Here is a 22703-nt window from a genome sequence, read left to right on the forward strand (position 1 = left end):
TATTTTGCTATGTGCCTACTCTCAAAGATAAGCTATTATTTGCTTTACAAAGCTGAATTGAATATCTTGTAAAATTATCTGAGCCTGGGGGCGTGGCTATGTAGTCAAGGAGAGAGGACGCACCTCGGGAGAGCTCCGGTCATCCTGAACTAAATCCTACCATAAATCCCCTGACTCACCTTCTGCACCGGCTGGAACGGTGCTCTTAAGACCCCAGGAGACCGGCGATCCCCGGAAGCGACAGTTTCGGAGCCCTGAGACGCCGGGAGGTGAAGTGGCCTGGACGGGCGGTAAAATCCCTGGGCTGCGGCGGCCATCTTGGGGCGCGTGTCCCAGCACACAGGACACAGCGCCGGCGGTTACCGGAGCCAAATACATCTCCCCTGGAGGAGGCAGACACCTGCGCTGAAGCGGGAGCGCTGTGGAACGCTGATATACAGGTGCTGGGTCTGGGGCAGCGGCGGCGCCTGGGGAGATGGCAGCCATCACTGCAGCGCGCTCTCCAGCAGTAAGTGTCTCAGATAGAAGACACCATCACCCCTATGGAAACTAAACTGTCAAAAGCCGCCGGGTCCGTGAACGCCTGGGTAACAAAAAGCAGACGACCTGGAAAATAGACTGCGCCGTAATAACATTCGAATTATTGGCTTGCCGGAGCACTCGGAGGGTCAGCAACCTGAGCAATTCCTAGAGGATTGGCTTAAAACCTCCCTGGGGGATGAATTCTCCTCAACATTTTCTGTGGAGAGGGCCCATAGGGTCCCAACGAGGCCTCTCCCCCCAGAACTCCACCCCGGCCCTTTTTGGCGCGTCTTCTTAACTGCAGAGACAGAGATGCGATACTCCGCCTGGCGAGGCAAAAGGGCCCTATTAAATTCAACAATGCTACTATATCAATTTTCCCGGATTTCTCCATGGAGCTCCAAAAACAACGAGTTCGATTTGTGGAAGTTAAGAAGCGGCTCAGGGATAAAAACATCATTTATTCCATGCTTTACCCAGCTCGACTCCGCTTTGTGCATGAAAGCTCTTCCTTGTTTTTTACAGATCCGGCGGAGGTAACCGAATGGTTACGAACATACAAGGTGTCTAATGTGCCGGACTCCTGAGCAATCTTTCTTATCTAATGGCAACACAAAATGGAGCTCTCCGTACAGGTGTTGAGCTTATCAACAATACCGAATGCTGATTCCAGTGAGGGTATCCCCTTTTCTATTTGACTGTAGGAGTGTAGGACTATACTCCTCCACTGTTCGAGCTTTGTTTTGTTTGGGTTTTTACACCAGTTTTGACTGCTTCATATGTTTGATAGTCGCCATTGATAATTCTGTGCTCTGCGTGGTGTCCCTGATCTCTACACGAGCTATGGTGTATATTATTCCTTTTCTTAAGTGTAGGTATGGGGTCTGAGATTATATGCATGACTTGGAATATACGGGGTATTAAGACTCCCCGTAAAAAAATCAAGGTATTTTCACAGATTAAACGGTATCATCCCCATGTTGTAGCACTTGTAGAGACACATCTGACCGGGGACACAGCTAAGTGTACACAAAAGCCATGGGTGCAGTGGTCCCTTCACGCATTTCATACCAGCTATTCAAGAGGGGTCTCTCTGCTAATCCATAGAAGTGTTAGATGGGATGCCAGGGAGACAAGACGAGATCCCGAAGGTCGCTTTGTTTTTGTGCATGCCTTTATTAACACACAGGAATACGTGATACTGTGCGTCTATAACCCACCCCCAGCTAATATATCGGTTCTCCGCATGGCAATGGGATTCTCCGTAAATTATCCTGATGCTAGTATTATTTGTATGGGAGATTTTAACTTAGTCATGGATAATTCCTTAGATAGATTGAGACTGGACGACGGGATGTCTGGGGGCCCTTCTACTCAATCCTCTTCTCAATTGGCACTGTTTATGAATGGTAGCGGATGGCTGGACCTATGGAGAATACGTCACCCTGAGATAAGGGATTACACTTGTCACTCGTCAACTAGACGGTCTCTATCTCGTATAGACTATATATTTGGATCTAGTGACCTGGCATTATGGGTGGATAGTGTTGAGCATGGCAATAGGGGGATATCGGACCACAGCCCAGTTATTCTTAAACTTAAATACGGTCAGTCAAATAATATTATACCCTGGAAATTGAATCCCTTTTGGCTGAAATTAATAGATTCTAGCGATAGAACGGTAGATCAGCTGAACTGTTTTATCTTTACCCACCCAGACCCCTCAAATCTTAGTCTGTTTTGGGATACTCTAAAAGCATATCTAAGGGGATGTCTGTCCTCCACAATTTCCTATATTAAAAGGATGACGGCGGGAGAGGATGACGAGATGGAGCGACGGCTGAAGGAATCCGAGGCCGCTTATGTAACCAATCAAACTAGTGGCAACAGGGAAGCATGGCTTACTTCCCAAAGGTTATATAATGAGCATATAGACACAAAATCAAAACGCAAATTATTTTTTACTCGTCAATCCTATTTCGAATTGGGGAACCAGGCCAGTAAACTATTGGCTTTTTTAGTACGCCAACACAACACCTCTAATACAGTACTACAGATCCGGGCACTTGATGGTTCATTGGTATCCTCTACTGAGGAGATCCTCCAGTGTTTTCACAACTACTATAAACTTTTATACAAGTCTGGGAGTGGTTTTGGTGTTCCTGAATGTGTAGACTATTTATCGGACATAACATTCCCCTCTCTGAGTCCAGCTCAGCAAGCCTTTATGGAGGCGGAGTTCACTTTGGAGGAGGTAGAGCAAGCTATAATGGATATGGCTACTGGGAAGGCCCCTGGACCTGATGGGTTTCCTATTGAGCTGTATAAGAAATATCGGGGTCACCTGGCACCACTCTTATTGAAGGTACTTCGGAGTATATGGGAGGGAGAATCCATGCCTGAAACATTTTATGATGCAAACATTATTGTACTTAAAAAAGAAGGGAAGGATCCTCTGGAATGTGGATCGTATCGCCCCATATCACTAGTAAACGTAGATTACAAAATTTTCACTAAAATATTGGCCACTAGACTAAATAAGCTCATATTAGACCTTATACACTCAGATCAAATCGGCTTTATGCCTGGGAAAAGTACTTCTATCAATATCAGGCAGGTCCAATCGGTCATTCAATATAGCTCCCTAGAGCCGGATAATAGCTGGGCGCTGGCATCGTTGGATACGGCCAAGGCGTTCGACTCTCTCGAGTGGCCTTTTCTCTCTGCGTGTCTACAGAAATATGGTTTTGGAGAGAAATTTATTAGAGGGATAGACACACTGTATAGGAATCCCAGGGCGCGTGTAATTGTAAATAACTCCATCTCTGATTCTTTTACCTTGCACAGGGGAACCCGTCAGGGATGTCCTCTGTCCCCGGATCTCTTTGCCCTTGCGATAGAGGCTTTGGCAATACGCATAAGATCCTCCACGGATATCAAGGGAATATATATTGGGGACCGTGTGGATACCATTGGCCTTTATGCTGATGACATGATAATATTCATGGATAAAATAGAAGAAACACTACCACAAGTGATAGCGACCATAGATAAATTTAGTAAATTCTCCGGTCTATATATAAACTGGGATAAATCTGCCCTGATGCCTTTATCTCATACTTCAGCTCCCTGTCTCGGGACTCTCACATCGCTACCTGTGGTTTCCAACTTCAAATATCTGGGTATTCATATGTCTCAATATAATCGGTTAGACCTACAACTTAACATTTATCCACTGTTGGATTTGGTCAAATCTAAATTTATAACCTGGAGCAAACTCCCTCTCTCTGTTGCAGGCTGCATTAATCTAATTAAAATGATATTACTTCCCAAACTTAATTACTGCTTTCAACATAGTGCTGTACCAATACCTAAGTCATTTTTTGCAAATTTAAACTCCTTAATCACATCCTTTATATGGGGGAAGACCAGGCCCAAACTCAAACTATCTATTCTACAGAGACCCAAAAAGGGGGGTGGGGCGGCCCTACCAGACCTCTATCTATATTAACTTGCCGGGCAGGCTAAGGCGATAAGCAAGTGGATACCTAATAGCTCCCTACCTAACTCCGAGAGTCATTTAATTCATTCTGCCCGGATTGATTGCCCACTGGGATTCTTGGAGATAGAGAAAGTTAGTGCTTGTCGTCTGTTACCTCTGCTCCGGCTGGCAAGATTAATATGGAGACAAATAAAAAGAATTATTAAATTTGTAGATGTCATAGCCGAAATGCCACTGTGGAATAATAGTTATCTACCAGAATTACTAAATCACCCATCTACTAAGTTCTGGATCTCCTGTGGTGTTCTCTCGTTAAGCGATATACATGACCAGGGGTTTTTTGTAACCTTTGAACAACTACAGAATAATTTCAACATCCCGAGGTCTCAATTCTTCTGTTATTTACAACTAAGGTCAGCTTTCCAATCGCACATACGAAATGTAGGTACGGGTCGGGCGATCTCTTCTTTACCTTTGATAGGCATCCTTAACTCACAGGGTCCTCAAGGACTCATTTCCTCTCTATATACATATTTACTATCCGTGGGAGATGGATCTGTCATCAACTCCGTCAAGGGGAAGTGGGAGGGACTCCTTCCCGATGTACTGGGTGAGGAATGGGAAGATATTCTAGAATCTCCAACTAAATTTTCCCCATCAGTCAATAATAGGATGACCCAGTTATATATCATATATCAGACCTATTTGACCCCGACACGACTCTTTAAAATGGGTCGCCTACACTCGTCAGATTGCTTACGGTGTCATACGCATGATGCAGATTTTATCCATATGATTTGGAGGTGCCCTGTAGTTCTTCATTACTGGAAAGAGGTAACGACATTACTAACGTCTTTACTGTCGATCCCTGTCCCGCTTGAACCATTGACCTGTTTGTTTGGGGTGTGGGATACGGAGACCTGGGATCATTATACTGGGATCTTTCTCCGAGAGACGCTCTTTTTGGCACGGAAGGTACTGGCGTTAAGGTGGATGGGTGGTTCCCCCCCGACCCTTAGAGTTTGGATTGATCTGGTGAATTCGATTATCCCATATGAGAGAACAATGTATCAAAATAGAGGTTGTCCAGGTAAATTTGAAAAGATATGGGGTGGATGGAATTCCTCTTATCGTACTCTATAGTCTGCACTGACTGAACATTTACATAGAAGGGTGGGCTTGTGGTTTTTGGGGGCATCACTTGTAGAGCAGGATTTAAATCTGTTTTCCTTTTGGCGACTCACTGTTAATGGTTAAAGTTGTTAAAGTTGTATAATAGGTATTTTCTTATAAAGAACTAATGATTTAACATGCACACTCCATTTCCTTTGTAACCTCTGGATATGACGATACTTTGCAACTATTTGTATTCCATGGTATAATTAATGATGATAATTGCAAATGTGTGCAATGTTTGTTTTATTCTGTACTAATAAACGAATTTAAAAAAAAAAATTATCTGAGCCTCACTGATTCTGCAGCTCTTTTACAATTTGCGCTGCGTCGCTCCATTGTGGAGATATTCACAAATTTTGCTTTTGGAATGCAGTATGTGAAATCTGTTTGTAGCCCAACTGGGCATTTCTTCAAAGTCTTCTCAGGGTACGTTCACTTTTGCCTCACCCTCCAAGATTCTGCGGATAACAATTCGGTACCATCTGAAACAGCTGCAGAGCTGTAATTGGCAGTGTCTAGGAGGGAGGGATGATGACCCCAGAGAAGACTCTAAAGAAACATCCCATTGGAACATCAAGCAGAGATTTCACATAGTGCTCCAAAAGCAACAAATGTGAATGTCTCTGCAATGGAACGACGGGGTGTTAAATGGAAAAGTGCAGCAGAATCAGAAGCGCTCATGGATTTTTACAAAGTATTAATTAGATTTTTTAAAGCAAGTGACAGTTCGTCTTTAAAAATATAGGGTCAATATAACATAGGGCCTAATGCAGACAGACCTAAATCTGGGTACATAATACAAACTTGTTTTATTGACTATGCGTCTTAGTGTGGTTCTGTCACATTATTAATAAATCTATGGAACAGTCTGTGAAACATCCACAATTTCATTTTTTCATGGTCTTCCATCTTTATAAAAAAAATGTTGTACCAAGTTTATAATTTATCACATATCCAATGGATAGGAAAAAATGCATTAATCACTTGGACCCCCACCAGTCCCAAGCACGGGGATCTGCAGAACCCTACATGATCCATTCATTATAGGACTGTCAGACAGATCTGGAATTATGGGAGTACCACCAATGGTACCGTATATACTCGAGTATAAGCCGAGATTTTCAGCCCACTTTTTTGGGCTGAAAGTGACCCTCTCGGCTTATACTCGAGTCAGTGTCGGCGTGGGGTCGGCGGGTGAGGGGGAGCGGCTGCTGTCACATACTCACCTGCTCCTGGTGCGGTCCCTGCATGTTCGATGGTCTCCGGGCAGCTATTCCTGTGTTCAGCGGTCACGTGGTACCGCTCATTAAAGTAATGAATATGCACGCATATTCATTACTGTAATGAGCGGTATGTGACCGCTGAACACAGGAAGATGCCACCGGCTCCCGGAGACCATTTGACAGTGAGACGCTGCCAGGGACCGCGCCGGGAGCAGGTGAGTATGACGGGGGAGGTGAGCATTGCGCGATAGTCACCTTTTTCGTTCCACCGCTGCGGGCCGCTCTGTCTTCCGTCCTCTGGCTGTGACTGTTCAGGTCAGAGGGCGCGATGACGCGATTAGTGTGCGCGCCGCCCTCTGCCTGAACAGTCAGTGCAGAGGATGGAAGACAGAGCAGAGCGCAGCGATGGAACGTGGAAGGTGACTATCGCAAGTGCCGGGGGCCTGAGCGAAGAGAGGCGAGTATGTTATTTTAATCGCAGCAACAGCAAATGGGGCAAATGTGTGGAGCATCTTATGGGGCCACAATGTATGGGGCCACAATGTATGGAGCCGCAATGTTTGGGGCCACAATGTATGGAGCCACAATGTATGGGGCCACAATGTATAGAGGCACAATGTATGGAGCCACACTGTATGGGGCCACAATGTATGGAGCATCTCATGGGGCCATAATGTGTGGAGCATCTTATGGGGAATAATGTTTTGAGCATCTTATGGGGCTATACTGTATGGAGCATCCTATGGGGCCATAATGTATGGAGCATCTTATGGGGTCATAATGTGTGGAGCATCTTATTGGGCCATAATGTGTGGAGCATCTTATTGGGCCATCAACCTTTATGCAGCATTGTATGGGGCAAATGTTTCTATGGAGCATCTTATGGGGCCATTATTAACCTTTGTGCAGCATTATATGGGGCATATTTTAATATGGGGCATATTTTAATATGGAGCATTATATGGGGCGTATTTTCTATGGAGCATCTTATGGGTCCCATCATGAACTGTATGGAGCATTATATGGGGCTCCTGATTCAATATGGATATTCAAAAACACTTAACCTACTGATGTCTCAATTAATTTTACTTTTATTGGTATCTATTTTTATTTTTGACATTTACCGGTAGCTGCTGCATTTTCCACCCTAGGCTTATACTCGAGTCAATAAGTTTTCCCAGTTTTTTGTGGCAAAATTAGGGGGTCGGCTTATACTCGGGTCGGCTTATACTCGAGTATATACGGTAAGTCCAACAGTGATCAATAAGTCATCTTATATATTGGGGATAACTTGGAAGAAGTCCTTTACATTTATATTCTCAAACCAGAAAAAAAAAAGAAGAAAAGAAGAAGAAAAGACTCCTTCTTGGACTTAGAAATATTACCTTGAATAGCAACGGTTGGCTTCCAAAACATATCAGAGTTCTTCAAGAGCTGAGAGCGGTCTCTGTTCACAGCGATGATCTTACTACGTCTGTTCAACACACGGCCATAGGAAAGTCGAAAATCACACACTGTACCTAAATTATTAATAAAACGAGAACGATGAGATGAAGTTACAAATGAGAGAACTTGTCGTAAAAGTCAAAGATGTCCATTTATATGGTCAGCCATATGGTCCTATGGTTTGAGCTGAAATCTGACTGCAAGTTTACAACTTCAGTGACCTTCATTTATCTCCTTAGACCTCTCCCAACATTGATGTGTCCCAGTTTGGAACTTTATCATTATGCACAAAAATATCTGTCTGGAAGTTAAATTTTTACCTGAACATAAGTAGTTTCACCAAAGACGATTAAGGATAACCCTTAAAAGTGTAACTAAAGTTTTGTTTATTGTTTAATAATTTTGTCCAGCATGGAAAGTTATAAAAATTTGTAAATCACTTTATTAATGGATTTATCTTTTCGATGTTTAAATAAAAAAAAATAAAATTGTAGGTAGTTTCCAAACCCCTGCCTTTCCCCAATTTGGAGTACAGTTGATGGCAGTGATGGGTCAGCTCAGGCACTACGTCTCATTAACTCTGGAAAGAAGCTGGTGCAGAGGATTGGTCTGATAAAGCAGGAGGAGGAGACAGGGGCTGACCCATCACTGCCATCATCTGTCCTCCAAATGAGTACGTTCTGATATAAATGCAGCTGAAGTCAGAACGTACTTATGTGAAGTACAGATGATGGCAATAAAAGGGTCAACACCTTCCTCCACACCTGAGTGTTCTGCTTACCCTAACAATCTCCTTCAGTAGCTTAACCCCAGAGACAGATGCTGAGCTGAGCCTCTCACTGCCAGTACCAGTACTCCAAAGGAGTATGAGCTGCTTGGAAGCAACTTCCACGCATTTTTTTTATATGGAAAGGAAGACATAGCCTAATAAAGTGGTTTGGAAAGTTTCATAAATTTTCATGCTGGACAATATTATTTTTTAAAAAGTAAAAGTTGAGTTACTCTTTAAAAATAATTAGCTGGGTGCAGCTCCTTACCAGCCAGAATTACTAAATCCGCCTCCTTAAGAGCATCCCTTCGGTTCTGACGTATATGTATGGGGCTGTCTCTTCCCAGCATGCCTCTAGCCATTCCACCCAAGAAAGACGGGATACCCAAAGTTTCCAAGGCCTTCCTGAAGGATGAGAAAAACATTAATTTAGGGAGAAATGCTCTAATGTCCCGATACCTTTTCTCTGGATTTTTTTTTTTCATTTTTCGGACCAGCCTTATAGTAGGGCACTAAGGTGTAGTACCTGAGATTGTCCACAGGTGTCGGGGGCAGAGTGCACTGACTGCCCAGGATCAAGACAGGTTTCTTAGCGCGGCTCAACAGTTCCACACACTTCTGGATCTGCAGAACCAAAAAGCACAAGATTGATTTGAATCGATATCGGACATCACAAGCTACCATATATGGAGTTTTTTGGAGGGGGAGATATATCAGTGATTTATGAGAAAACCCAAATAGGAAGCAAATGGCTGAATCCCCAATAAGTGACCCACATTCATTAATTACAAGCAGTTATTACAAAATAACAAAAGTATTCAACCCCCATTGGGGCTCCAACTCCCTGACCTGCTCAGTCGTGGCCTTGGGGATGGAGACGGGAAGAGGAGAAGTGTCTCTTGGCTCCCAGGCTCCAGCAAACAGGTTATTCAGATGATTCTGCAAGTACCTATGGGGTGGGAAAATTAAATAGTGATAGTTATAATACTGACCCATCTCCATTCCTACTAATATAGGATCAAAGAACAGTTCCTACCATCACTTATTTAAAAAAAAATAAATAAAAAAAAGGGGGTAAAATTGCATTTACGAATATGGAATTTCTGTGCAATTTTCAGTAGTGGTCTACCATTTCAATGTGCTATATACTAGTCTCAGGGCCATGGGTGGTAGTACAAATGAACATAAGAAACTTTGTGATATATCTAATTTGAGAAATCTGATTTTTTTTTTCTACACTTATAAGCCTTTTCTTTTCTTCACTCTGCCTCCTGAACTCATCATTCATCTTGAAAAAAAACCCCAGCTCAAATCCATCTTGGTGAAAACAAGATGATCTACCAGCTTAGAGAGAGATCACATCACAGACGTGTATTGAGGTCTATGGAATGGGGAGGAGAAAAGGAGAAGCAGAGAGACGGGTGCACTGCTGTTTTCTAGTAAGTGTTACTCTCATCCCAGTGCTAGATTTACAGCGATACTGTTCAGTGCAGATGCTGCTTCTGAAAAATGTGCTGCATAAAGACAGGAGAGTAGGACTCCCTCATATAGGGCATCTCTACGAGACATCATTGCAGCTAGTCTCCACCCACTAACTCAGAGACAACTGAAAATTAGAGTTAAAGGGGTTGTCCACTACTCGTGCCAACCCTTATCAATCCCAAGTAAAACAATAACTCTTACACTCGCCTCCAATACTGGCGTCATTCACTGCCTCTACCGGGGATTGCGTCACATTATGTCACGCGATCCCTGCAACCGCTGAACGCTGCCTTCACTGTTCCCTCCTACAGATGTGATCAGATATCCGGAGGAAGAGGAAGCTGCAGCTGTTCTCACACTTTCTCCAATGACGCGATATGTCCAAAGGAGGGAACAGTGAAGCCAACAATGACTGGCCGCAGGGATTGCATGACATAATGTCACGTGAGTGCAGCACCCCAGAGTCCTGGTTGTTGCAGTACTGTGGCTCCGCCACTATGGGGAGCTATGGTACATCTGATTGCACTAAGGAGTTTCTCTGACCAGGTACACTCACACCACACTTCACACTCCGGCCACCAGGGGGGGTGGTCCTATCTAGTAGGCCACTCCTCACAACTCTGGTAAAACTGGGGGTTGGACAGGAAGACAGGGAGAAGTAGCTGGGAAGAGCTAGTGAGAGGACCTGTCAGGGATGGGATCCTGGTAGACTCCTCAGAGCAGAACAAACCAGTGAACAACGGGAATACAGTAAAGAGGAATTAGAACCAGAAGGAGTCGTGCTGTTAGACCGAGGCAACATCCTTCTGAGGCGCAAACAGTCGGTGGCCGGAACGCCGAGCAAGTAAGAGACTTTAAGTACTACTGCAAACCACGGCCGGACAGCTAATTACAGGTTGGCTGTCTCACTTAACACCTAAGCAGACAACGGAGGCAGCTGTGGGAGAGGGGCGACTCTAGGGTCCCGGAAGAACTCCAGGCCTACCCCGTCATACGGGTGCGTCCTACCATATCATCTGGGGGACGGAGAAAGCGAACATCAGAGACAGACAGAAACAGTTGTGAGGACTATCCCGGGAGCTCAGCAGGGAAGAACTACAACACATAGCGCTAGAAGGTAGACACTGATTCCCACCTGTAAAGAGAACTCCTGATGTGCCTTTGGACCGGCCGGTCTCTGACAACCCAGTTAACAGCGCTCTGGACTGAGGTCTCCAAAACCTTCAGTAAAGAGGTAAAGAGACTGCAACCTGGTGTCCTCATTATTTACCGCGACCCGCACCCCACAACTGCACTGTTACAACACCACTTATTGCACCGGACGTCCCCCACTGACAGACAGGGCCACGGACCGGGTCTAGCCACCGTGACAACCCCAGGACTGAGATCCCAGAGGCCCGGCTCCGGGTACCCCTCGGCCCTGCGGCGGTGTGGGGGCGCTCCAACTTGGCGTCACGAACAGGATCTACTTAAGCCTGAAGAATCAGGTCATGTGTGCCTTGGAACTGTGATTTATTGCGCTTGAATTGTACTTTATTGAAAAGACTGTGTATTGCCATTTACCGCCAAAATTCGCCATTGCCGCGCACGGAGGGAGGAGCCTTAGCTACGTGGGCGGAATCAGCCAAAAGAAGCGCGGAACGGAAAGCGCGGTAAGGCGCCAATCCCGGAAGAGGAACTCCGACCTCCAGCAGGTTCGTGGGAGGAAGGGACAGCCATGTCTGAGTCGGGAGGAGAGGAGGTGGCGGTCGCAGCCGCGGACGCAGGGGCAGCTCCGGTCCCCGCAGCGGACGGAGCCGCGGCCCTAATACCACCACCGGTAGCCGCAGAACCCGCTGTTCCTCCCAACCAGCCGGACGCTGCCGCTAACACAAAAGCCATAATGCCCTTCTCTATGCCGTACCTGCCCGGAGCGGCTTGGCTTCCGCGATACTCTGGGGAGTCGCATACGTTCACTGACTTTAAAGAGGGGCTCTGCAGCCTGCTCGAGTTCTATCCCCTAACCGAGCCTCAGAAGGTCCATATGATAACCGGCCAACTCTTTGGGGCGGCTCTGAGAGAATTGAAATCCTGGCCCGCTGAGGATAAAGAAACTGCACAACAGATTTTTGCCAAGCTTAAAGCCACCTTTGATACTCGCACTGCTACAGAAATTAAACTGACTTTTTATGGATGCAAACAAAGGCCACAGGATAGCTTACGGGACTATGCCCTTAATCTCCAGGAAGCGATGCGGGCCATTAAGCAGAGTGACCCCGGCAGCATGCAGGATGAGGATAAAATCCTGAAGGAGCGGTTCATTGAGGGGCTCCCGTGCAGTCACCAGCGGGGCCAATTGCACTTCCTGGCCATGCAAAATCCAGACTTGACTTTTGCGCAGTTTAAAGATAAAGCTATCCAGGCATTGCAGGAGCGACAGCCCAGCCGCGCAGTACCACCCAGGCGCCCCGCTCTCACATACCACCAGGAGGTGGCATCGGATACCCCAGTTGCCGCGGAGGCCGACGCCCAGAGCTTCGAGGACGACTCCCCTGCAGGACTCCGTCTCCAGATGCAAGAGCTAACCAAGAGCGTTGCTGCCCTGGCCCGGACGGTGCAGTCCCTACAGGAGGCCCCCAAAGAGAAGATCCAGTTGGCTTCCAGCCCGGAGGATGTCCCTTGGATGCGACAGAGGAGGACTCCGCCGACCAGGAGCAGGCCCGACGATCGCTTCCACCAGGATGGACGACCCATCTGCCGCCGCTGTCACCAGGTGGGCCATCTTGCAAGGTACTGTCCTTTAAACGAGCAACCCCTGGGGCAAAGGGCCAACCCCCAGGAGTAGGACGGTCAGGCCCGCAGCATTGGAGAACCAAGTATATTGGAGGACGACCAGTTCTCCCTGTAGTGATTGATGGAATCCCCTTGAATGCTTTGCTGGACACCGGTTCTCAGGTGACGACTATACCTTACGTGCTCTACAAACGGTATTGGGAGGACGCTGATATTACTCGTGGCCCTGACGATGATTTCACCATAATCGCCAGTAATGGTCAGCCGTTGCCACAAGTGGGGTATAAGGAGGTCACCATCAAAGTGGGGCGGGTGGAATTGAAAGCCCAAGGGATTGTGATTGTAGATATTGATCGTCGAGAATGTAATCCCATGATGACTCTTGGTACTAATGTTATAGAAAATGGTCTTGCAGAAGTGATTGTTTTGTTGCAACAGGTGGCAGAAACCGCTGGCCACAGTGAGCAACGTGCCCTGCAGAAGGAAATCAGAGCTCTGATGCAGAGACAGCAGGTAGAGCTGACTGGTGGTGAGATTGGTCGTGTCACTGTGAGTGATTCAAACCCCATCGCGATACCCCCCAAGAGTGAAATGTTAATATGGTGTCGAGCAGCCATAGGCCTCAGGGGTAAGGACTACCAGGCCTTGGTGGAACCTGTATATTCAGACAATAGGCCTACTGTTCTGACAGCCCGGGGGGTGGTCGACGTCCGACAGGGGAGAGTGCCCGTACGTGTCCTCAATTGTGGGGAGGAAGAGGTCCACCTAACCAAGTATACCACGCTTTCCAAACTGTTCACTGTCAATAATAGTGTGATACAGACACCTGAACCCTTGGTCCCGTCAAACGTGGCGGAGAACAAAGGTTCTGCAGAGCACTCGAAAGACTGGTGTCGGGAATTGCATGTGGGCACTGACTCTACCCCATCTCATCAAATACAGGGGGCTTACAGGGTGGTACACGAGTACGAGCAGGTATTCAGCAAACACCCCTCAGATTTTGGGCAGGTGAAAGGGATCCAACATCACATCCCCACGGGAGATCACCGACCCATAAAAGAGAGATATCGCCCTGTACCCCCAGCTCATTACCAGTGTGCCAAGGACATGTTACGGGAAATGAAGGAGGCTGGGGTGGTGAGAGACAGCTGTAGCCCCTGGGCAGCTCCGTTAGTCCTTGTTAAAAAGAAAGATGGTACAATGAGGATGTGTGTTGATTACAGGCAGTTGAATCGCATTACACATAAGGACGCATACCCACTGCCCAGGATAGAGGAGTCTCTGGCTGCCTTAAAATCTGCTAACTACTTCTCTACCTTAGATCTCACCAGTGGGTACTGGCAGGTTCCTGTAGCGGAGGCGGACAAAGAGAAGACGGCCTTCACGACGCCAATGGGTCTCTGTGAGTTCAACTACGTGCCCTTCGGATTGTGCAATGCTCCCGGAACGTTCCAGAGGATGATGGAGTGCTGCCTGGGACACCTGAACTTTGAAACCGTGCTGCTATATCTGGATGACGTCATAGTCTTCTCTAAAACCTACGAAGACCATCTGAAGCACCTGGCCGAGGTGTTTGAAGCCTTGTCCAACTTCGGCCTAAAAGTGAAACCGTCCAAGTGTCATCTGCTGAAACCTAAAGTGCAGTACCTGGGCCATGTGGTGAGCGCTGAAGGAGTGGCCCCAGACCCCGACAAGGTCACAGTGATCAAGGACTGGCCAAAGCCCAGTGACCTCCACGAAGTCCGGCAGTTCCTCGGGCTGGTAGGCTATTACCGGAGGTTCATTAAAGACTTCACCAAGAAGGCCGCACCCTTGCAAAACCTGTTGGTGGGCCAACCAAAGAAGACCAAGGGGAAGAACACCCCCTTTGACTGGAACGGGGAGCTGGAGGAATCCTTCACCTGCTTGAAGTCGGCGCTGACGGGAGAAGAGGTACTGGCTTACCCCGAATACGACCAACCGTTTGTGCTGTACACAGATGCCAGTAATGTGGGACTAGGAGCCGTGCTGTCTCAAGTCCAGAAAGGCAAAGAAAGAGTGATCGCTTACGCCAGCAGGAAACTCCGTCCCACGGAAAGGAACCCTGACAACTACAGTTCCTTCAAACTGGAATTCCTTGCCCTTGTCTGGGCAGTGACAGAGAGGTTTAAGCACTACCTGGCCTCCGCGAAATTCACCGTCTTCACGGACAACAATCCGCTAACGCATCTGGATACTGCCAAACTCGGGGCTTTGGAACAGCGGTGGATGGCCCGGCTGTCCAACTATGATTTCACCATCAAATATCGGGCAGGACACCAGAATGCCAATGCTGATGCTCTGTCCCGAATGCCCAATTTACCAGAAGTGGGAGAAGACCCGGAGGCACTTGAAGAGGTGGAGCTGCCTGCCTTCCATCGCCCCAAAGCCACTCAGAACTCTCACCATGTGAAGAACAGGCACAAGAACCAACCGGATGCCACGCTGAATCCCCTGCCCCACCATGGATGGGCAGAAACCCAGGATAGTGACCCCGCGGTCCGTCAGGTGAAGGAACTCTTGACGCAGGCTGGGTTGCACCCTGGCCCAGATGATCCACAAGAAACCCAACAGCTGTGGAAGGGGAGAAGCAAACTGTTTATCCATGATGGCAAGTTGTGCAGGAGGAGCATCGACCCACGTACTCATGAATTGGTGTGGCACATAGTGGTGCCAAGGCGAGATGCGCCCATGGTTCTGGGAGCCTACCATGATGGAGCCGGACACTTCGGATGGAGGAAGCTGGAGAAGCTGCTCCGAGGGAGGTTCTATTGGATTGGCATGAAGAGAACCATTGAGAAGTGGTGTCGGGAGTGTGGTCCATGTAGTCTGCGCAGGAAGGACCGTGACAGTCAACGGGCTCCCCTGCGGCCTATCATCACCAAACGGCCGCTCGAACTGGTCGCGCTGGATCATGTGAAGCTGACACCTAGCCGGTCGGGCTATATCTACGCCCTTACCATCGTGGACCACTACTCCAGGTTTTTGGTGGTTGTGCCTGTCAAGGATCTAACAGCTAGGACTGCCGCCAGGGCCTTCCAGCAGCACTTTTGTAGGCCCCATGGCTACCCAGAGAAAGTACTGACCGATCAGGGGCCTGCATTCGAAGCGGAAGTGTTCCAAGAATTCTGCCAGTTGTACGGATGTAAGAAGATCAGAACTACACCGTACCACCCTCAAACCAACGGGATGTGCGAGAAGATGAACCAGGTAGTAATCGATTTATTGAAGACCTTGCCTGTGGAGGAACGGAACCTGTGGCCGACAAAGTTGCCTGACTTGGTGGATATGTACAACCACATCCCAGTAAGTTCCACCAACTGTACTCCAGCGTACCTGATGCGAGGAAGGTCTAGTCAGTTACCCGTTGATCTGGACATGGGGGTCCTAGTACCCGAAGATACCTCGCCGGATGCAGATTGCGATGCAGAAAGGCAGCGAAGGTACCGCGAAGTACAGGAGTGTGTAGAGAGAAGTCTCGCCCAGGCTAGGCAGAAGCAAGAAAGGGACTACAACCAACACGCTCCTGCGATTCCCCTGTCACCTGGTGAGCAAGTACTTAAACGAAAGAGGAGATTACACAAGCTCGATGACCAATGGGAAGCAGAACCGTATACCATCCTGCCATCCGACTTCGACAACACAAAGGTCTGTCTCATCAGCAAGGACAGAGGGGAGACCTCGACAGCGGTATCCAGGGATCACCTTAAGGTCTGCCCCGATAAGTTAAAAGAGAGGGGCACGGCCCCAGAAATCTCCCCGCCGGTGGAAAAGGAGAAGATGTTCCATACTGTCCTTGGTGACTTTCCCCAGTCCTGGACTCAGATAAACCAAGCCGTCGTGGTACCTGTCATAATGTTTCAACAGCCGGACCCGCCAGAAACGATGGTGGTACCAGATCATCTGGCCCCGCTACCTCAACAAGCCTTACCTGATGAAGCCATGCCAACCATTGAGCCGGCAAATCCTCCCTCTGCTATCAGTGAATCTGCTGTACCCACTGTTGATAACCGCAGCTCTGGGAGCCCCAACCTGCCAGTGCTACCCAGACTCACTAGAAGTGTAGTTAGAAGACAGTGCACTACACCAGCGGTAGCAAGCATAGCGGGCCCTGTTAGGCCAATAGCAACCCCTGCGCTGCGAAGGTCCACACGCAGCACTCAAAATCAAACTCCCCTCCGCTACAAAACTTGGAGGTATTGATAAGGGCTGCTATTTAATTGAAAATGTTTGTATGCATATCTTTTTGTTACAGGTTTTTAAATGGACACTAGAGTAATGGACGGTGAATTGCTCAAAAACTTTCATAAGGGGGACCCCTTTGTTTACCCGGGGTCCCCGCTGTTTCAACCACTGAACTGAGAGTCATAAACTGTGCATGACCTAACTTTTGCAACGTTCAAGAATCCTCACCTCCCGTAAAGGGAAGCATAGTTATGTTCAATTGTTATGCTATTTCAAAAATTTGTGTGTTTCCTGTTAACATGTATTATTGTTCTTGTTTTCCCAGTCCCGGAGTACTGGATTTAACCGGGGGGGGAGTGCAGCACCCCAGAGTCCTGGTTGTTGCAGTACTGTGGCTCCGCCACTATGGGGAGCTATGGTACGTCTGATTGCACTAAGGAGTTTCTCTGACCAGGTACACTCACACCACACTTCACACTCCGGCCACCAGGGGGGGTGGTCCTATCTAGTAGGCCACTCCTCACAACTCTGGTAAAACTGGGGGTTGGACAGGAAGACAGGGAGAAGTAGCTGGGAAGAGCTAGTGAGAGGACCTGTCAGGGATGGGATCCTGGCAGACTCCTCAGAGCAGAACAAACCAGTGAACAACGGGAATACAGTAAAGAGGAATTAGAACCAGAAGGAGTCGTGCTGTTAGACCGAGGCAACATCCTTCTGAGGCGCAAACAGTCGGTGGCCGGAACGCCGAGCAAGTAAGAGACTTTAAGTACTACTGCAAACCACGGCCGGACAGCTAATTACAGGTTGGCTGTCTCACTTAACACCTAAGCAGACAACGGAGGCAGCTGTGGGAGAGGGGCGACTCTAGGGTCCCGGAAGAACTCCAGGCCTACCCCGTCATACGGGTGCGTCCTACCATATCATCTGGGGGACGGAGAAAGCGAACATCAGAGACAGACAGAAACAGTTGTGAGGACTATCCCGGGAGCTCAGCAGGGAAGAACTACAACACATAGCGCTAGAAGGTAGACACTGATTCCCACCTGTAAAGAGAACTCCTGATGTGCCTTTGGACCGGCCGGTCTCTGACAACCCAGTTAACAGCGCTCTGGACTGAGGTCTCCAAAACCTTCAGTAAAGAGGTAAAGAGACTGCAACCTGGTGTCCTCATTATTTACCGCGACCCGCACCCCACAACTGCACCGTTACAACACCACTTATTGCACCGGACGTCGCCCACTGACAGACAGGGCCACGGACCGGGTCTAGCCACCGTGACAACCCCAGGACTGAGATCCCAGAGGCCCGGCTCCGGGTACCCCTCGGCCCTGCGGCGGTGTGGGGGCGCTCCATGATCCCTGGGAGAGGCAGCGCCGACACTGCTGAAACGGCGCAAGCAACAGAGGCGAGTATAAGTGTTATTAATTTTTTGGGAGACATGGAAATTGAGAAGGGTTGTCAGAGCAGTGGACAACTCCTTTAAAGTCTACAGAGCGAAAAACTATAGGATGCAAGTCATATAATACACATTTGTACATCACTCTTATACCAGATAGAAGGGCGCAGCTGTATCTGAATACCAAGCCAGCAAATATTTCACTTACCAGCTGATTATTTTTCCCATGATTCCTTTCGGGGCTCCTTTTGGGGCTAGCTCTTTTTGGATGACATGATACGGATATAGAATATCGATAGGAAATTCTACAAAAACAGGGCCTGTAAATGCAAGAAGGAATTAGGCGAACATTCTGATTTCAACAAATCTATTAAAATTCATGATACAATTTTTGCAGCACTTTAATTATGTAATTTTGCAGCTTTTTTTTTTTGCTGCCACCGTAAGTTGTACAAAGCATCTTCCTATGTCTGATTAAGGCTACGTTCACATTTGCGTTGTGCGCCGCAGCGTCGGCGACGCAACGCACAATGCAAATGTAAACGCATGCACAATGCAGCGTTTTGTGACGCATGCGTCCATTTTTGCATGGTTTTGGCCGCAGAAAAAACTGCAACTTGCTGCGTCCAATGCGCCACAGTGCGTCACAAAAAGCAAGTGCAACGCATGTCCATGCGCCCCCATGTTAAATATAGGGGAGCATGACGCATGCGGCGACGCTGCGGCGCCCGACGCTGCGGCGCAGAACGCTAATGTGAATGTAGCCTAAATCCCTATCTGCTCCAAGACAATCAACAAATCAGAGATCTGGTCAGTTGACTTTCTTGTGCTCTCAGCCTATCAGAGGGTGTCCTGCTGGAATCTGGCAGCAGGTGCTTACTTCCCGATGCAGCGCCTCCACAGGTGAAATAAGGTATTACACAATTCCTACTGAAATCTATGGGCAGCATGTGTAGTGCAGCAACATGAAAGGTCCTCCAGCAGGGCTGTAGCTATAGTGGATGAAGTCGGACCCTCTGGTCTAGAGGGTCTGTTTGGTCCATATAAAAAGAGCAATATTATTAATTAAGGACCTGGCATAGTTGGGAGATTGGTGCCCACAAAAGTCAAGCTACAGTTGCAACATTTTCCCTTACAACATGCAGCCTTACTCACCAGGAGTTCCTGACTGGGCCTCAGCTAGAGCTTTCTTTAACACCGGGACAATGTCACGTATCGTCCTGACAGATGCACAAAATTTACAAATGGGCTTGAAAAGGGACAATTGGTCTATATCCTGGAGAGCTCCTCGCCCCTAGATTAAAAAAAGAAAAAAAGGAAACATAAAATATACCAGCAATACTAAATATATCCATAAATTGCTCTTTTCTTGGTGGAGGGCAAAGCACGTTCATCCTGGGCCTCCTGTTTCATATGGCTGTGTGCATGTTACTGCAGGTTAGAGGGCGGTGAACGATACAGGTTCTCTTTTCCTGACTCTTAGGACCCTGGTGTCATGCACCGTCTTCCCCTCCTTTGTATTAGCTTATACTTTACCTGTAGCAATGTTGCGGCTGCTCCACCGATCAGCAGCAGGGGAGACTCCGCCATCTGAGCATTTTTAACAGCAGTCACAGTATTGGTTAATCCTGGACCGGCTGTCACTGCTGCCACACCGACCGTACCTGCACCGAAATAACGTGTATAAGTAACTTTACTATAATTTGTGGGGGGAGGGGGGCGCACAACCATTATGCGGTACAAGGACCACCTTGTAAGATTTTACCCCTGCCATGGTCATCAATGATCCCAATAAGGCTAGGATCATTCCAGTCTTAGACATTCCCAGTGCAGGGCACAAATGTCTGATTGGCCTAAAAGTGGAACCTTTCATGCGTACCGTAATATGTTACGCGGCACAATCCATGCCGTTAAACGGCAGTCGATCATCTGAAGACAAGCCATTGGACGGTCTTTTGCTGGGTCTGTATAGGCAGGCTGACGACCATTCTATACCCACAGAACGACTGTTAATATGATCGATCGTTCTGTGCACATAGGATGACATAATGCACTGCAGCACTTCCTGTTTACACAGGATAATGTGCTGCCGAGAATGCTGATTTTTTTTTTCCTTAAAAAATAATTCCAGCCAACGTCCATACATTTCGATCATTCATCTGGTGATCAGCAGCCTGTTTAGTGTGTCTGATAGTCAGGAACAACTCAAGCTCATTTTAAGATTATTGTTTCATCTAAATAGGCCATAAGTCTGTAAGACAGAAGCATCTTTCCAAACCAGCGACACACGTGACCCCACGATGCTACACAGAACAGGGATTGCAACTCATCCCTCCCAAAGTAATACCACACATAGCCTGAAGACAGGTGAGGCACTGTTTTCAGAAAGAAAGCAAAGATTTTTCTAAACACAGATGGAAGGAAAGGTAAGATGTACAGAGTCATCACTCATTTATTATTTTATATCCACATTAATAATGGAGATTTTCCTACCGGAGAGTCTGGCTACTGCATCTGCAGCAAATACCGCTGTGGCCTCGTGCCTCGTGTCAACCACCCGTATTCCCAACTTTTCACTTGCAACCAAGATGGGCGAGATATGGCCGCCAACTAGGGTGAATAAAAATTTTACACCGTGGGATTGAAGCACTTCAGCCACCAACTCTCCTCCATGACAGGGACTTTGAGTTTCCACCTATGAATACAATAATTTTGGATGTATTTAGGGTCAGACGTATCAGCCCGGATACAGTTCATTACATCAAGCTAACAGAGTTCCCGGAAGAAATACAGAGGAACACTGATCTGTAACTGCAGTCTGTTCAGAAAAAGATGGCGTTATAAGATAGGGGAGCATATAGAACTCCTAGGGCCCCATAGCAAACATCCGAATTGTGAACAGACTTCAGGCACTAGATGGCAACAAGCCCCTTCACCCAACTCAAGGAGCCCATAGCCTTCGTGTAGGTCACCATATGTGGTATAGGAAATTCATATATGAGACTTGGGTGACTAGAGTCTAAAAGCTCTTTTGAATGCAAGGAGTAAGCTTGCTGCCTGTCCAAAGCAATAGCAGATACATGACAAAAAAAGTAGTGATTTTCCTCAGGTTATTTGATTGGCATTTTTCTAGAACATTGAAGCATAAGAAGGAGATTGAGGCTGAACATACATGTCCATTGATTCATTCTCTCCCCTTGCTCCCCAGTAAAGTCAGGCCTTGTCATCTTCCATGTTCTTAGATACGTGGGATAAGACAATTCCCAAAGGGATTCTATCTAATTTTGTTGGTCCTTTGACTATACTTTTTAGTAACTAAGCGTTCCAGCTTGGGGTGGACTCTGATCGCTCTCTACGCTGGAACGGCTCAGAGGATTTTCACCTGTACCACATCCTGAAAGATTCCCCGCTCTTTTCTTTCTATTCCTAAGGAGGGCCAACCCCGAGACTCCTCTCTCGTGGCCAACTCATTTACTAAATGTGACTACCACAGACTCTCACTTTACTGCTCCACTTTCTCCACAGGAGGCATATTTCCACCAAAAGACAACTCTAACCCATACCTTGTGGGGACCTTAAGATCACCTGTTAGAAGACTTACTATCAGAAATAAATGTCACCCTGGGAAAGAGAACTTGGCGCCCAGTGGATCAATAATTTTTTGTGGTGGATTGGATCAGAGATTGTGATTATGCATGTACCCATTGTTTTTTCCCCATCCCTTGGTTGAACTTGATGGACATTTGTGTTTTTCAACCTTATTAACTATTACAGGATGAAGGGCTTAATTCCTTCAATTCATCACATAAATTAATTTGGGTTAAAGAGAAGAACCATAAACTCCTCACCAGGGAGTAGAGGAGTCTGTTTTAACTTCTTCCCTTCTATCTCGGAGAAATGTAGGAGATGTGGGATGAGCAGAAGGACCATGCGTCATGTATGGTGGGACTGTCCAAAATCGAAATCTTTCTGGAACATGGTATTCATTACTTACTGTAAAGTCAGTGATTGTCCTCCTGTAGCTACTCCTCAAATATCCCTACTCTCCATTATGCCTGGCTCATTTAAATACCATTACGCCATTTTTTCAAGGAGTCATCCCCAGACAATGGAAGCCCACTGTTGTACCCAGAAAGGGAGAATAGTTCCAGGAACTCACTGCTATGATACGGATGGGGGAGCTATTAGCAGAAGACACTTTGACTAATGACA

At 47.3% G+C, this 22703-nt stretch overlaps 1 protein-coding gene across 2 annotated transcripts in view; it reads right to left on the reverse strand.

Moving 5' to 3' along the window:
- Positions 1–22703, reverse strand: part of HACL2 (2-hydroxyacyl-CoA lyase 2) — a 34437-nt gene that overhangs the window by 6362 nt on the left and 5372 nt on the right. For both annotated transcript variants that reach the window (XM_077250193.1, XM_077250192.1), the window contains exons 3-10: positions 20985–21186; positions 20028–20155; positions 19647–19785; positions 18700–18811; positions 9488–9587; positions 9165–9262; positions 8907–9043; positions 7809–7943 (exon numbers count right to left, since the gene is read on the reverse strand). In XM_077250193.1, the coding sequence (XP_077106308.1) occupies positions 7809–7943; positions 8907–9043; positions 9165–9262; positions 9488–9587; positions 18700–18811; positions 19647–19785; positions 20028–20155; positions 20985–21186 (1051 nt within the window). The remainder of the gene's footprint in view (positions 1–7808; positions 7944–8906; positions 9044–9164; positions 9263–9487; positions 9588–18699; positions 18812–19646; positions 19786–20027; positions 20156–20984; positions 21187–22703) is intronic.

The sequence above is a fragment of the Ranitomeya variabilis genome, chromosome 4, assembly GCF_051348905.1.
Source record: "Ranitomeya variabilis isolate aRanVar5 chromosome 4, aRanVar5.hap1, whole genome shotgun sequence".
In the NCBI taxonomy this organism is placed as follows: domain Eukaryota; kingdom Metazoa; phylum Chordata; class Amphibia; order Anura; family Dendrobatidae; genus Ranitomeya; species Ranitomeya variabilis.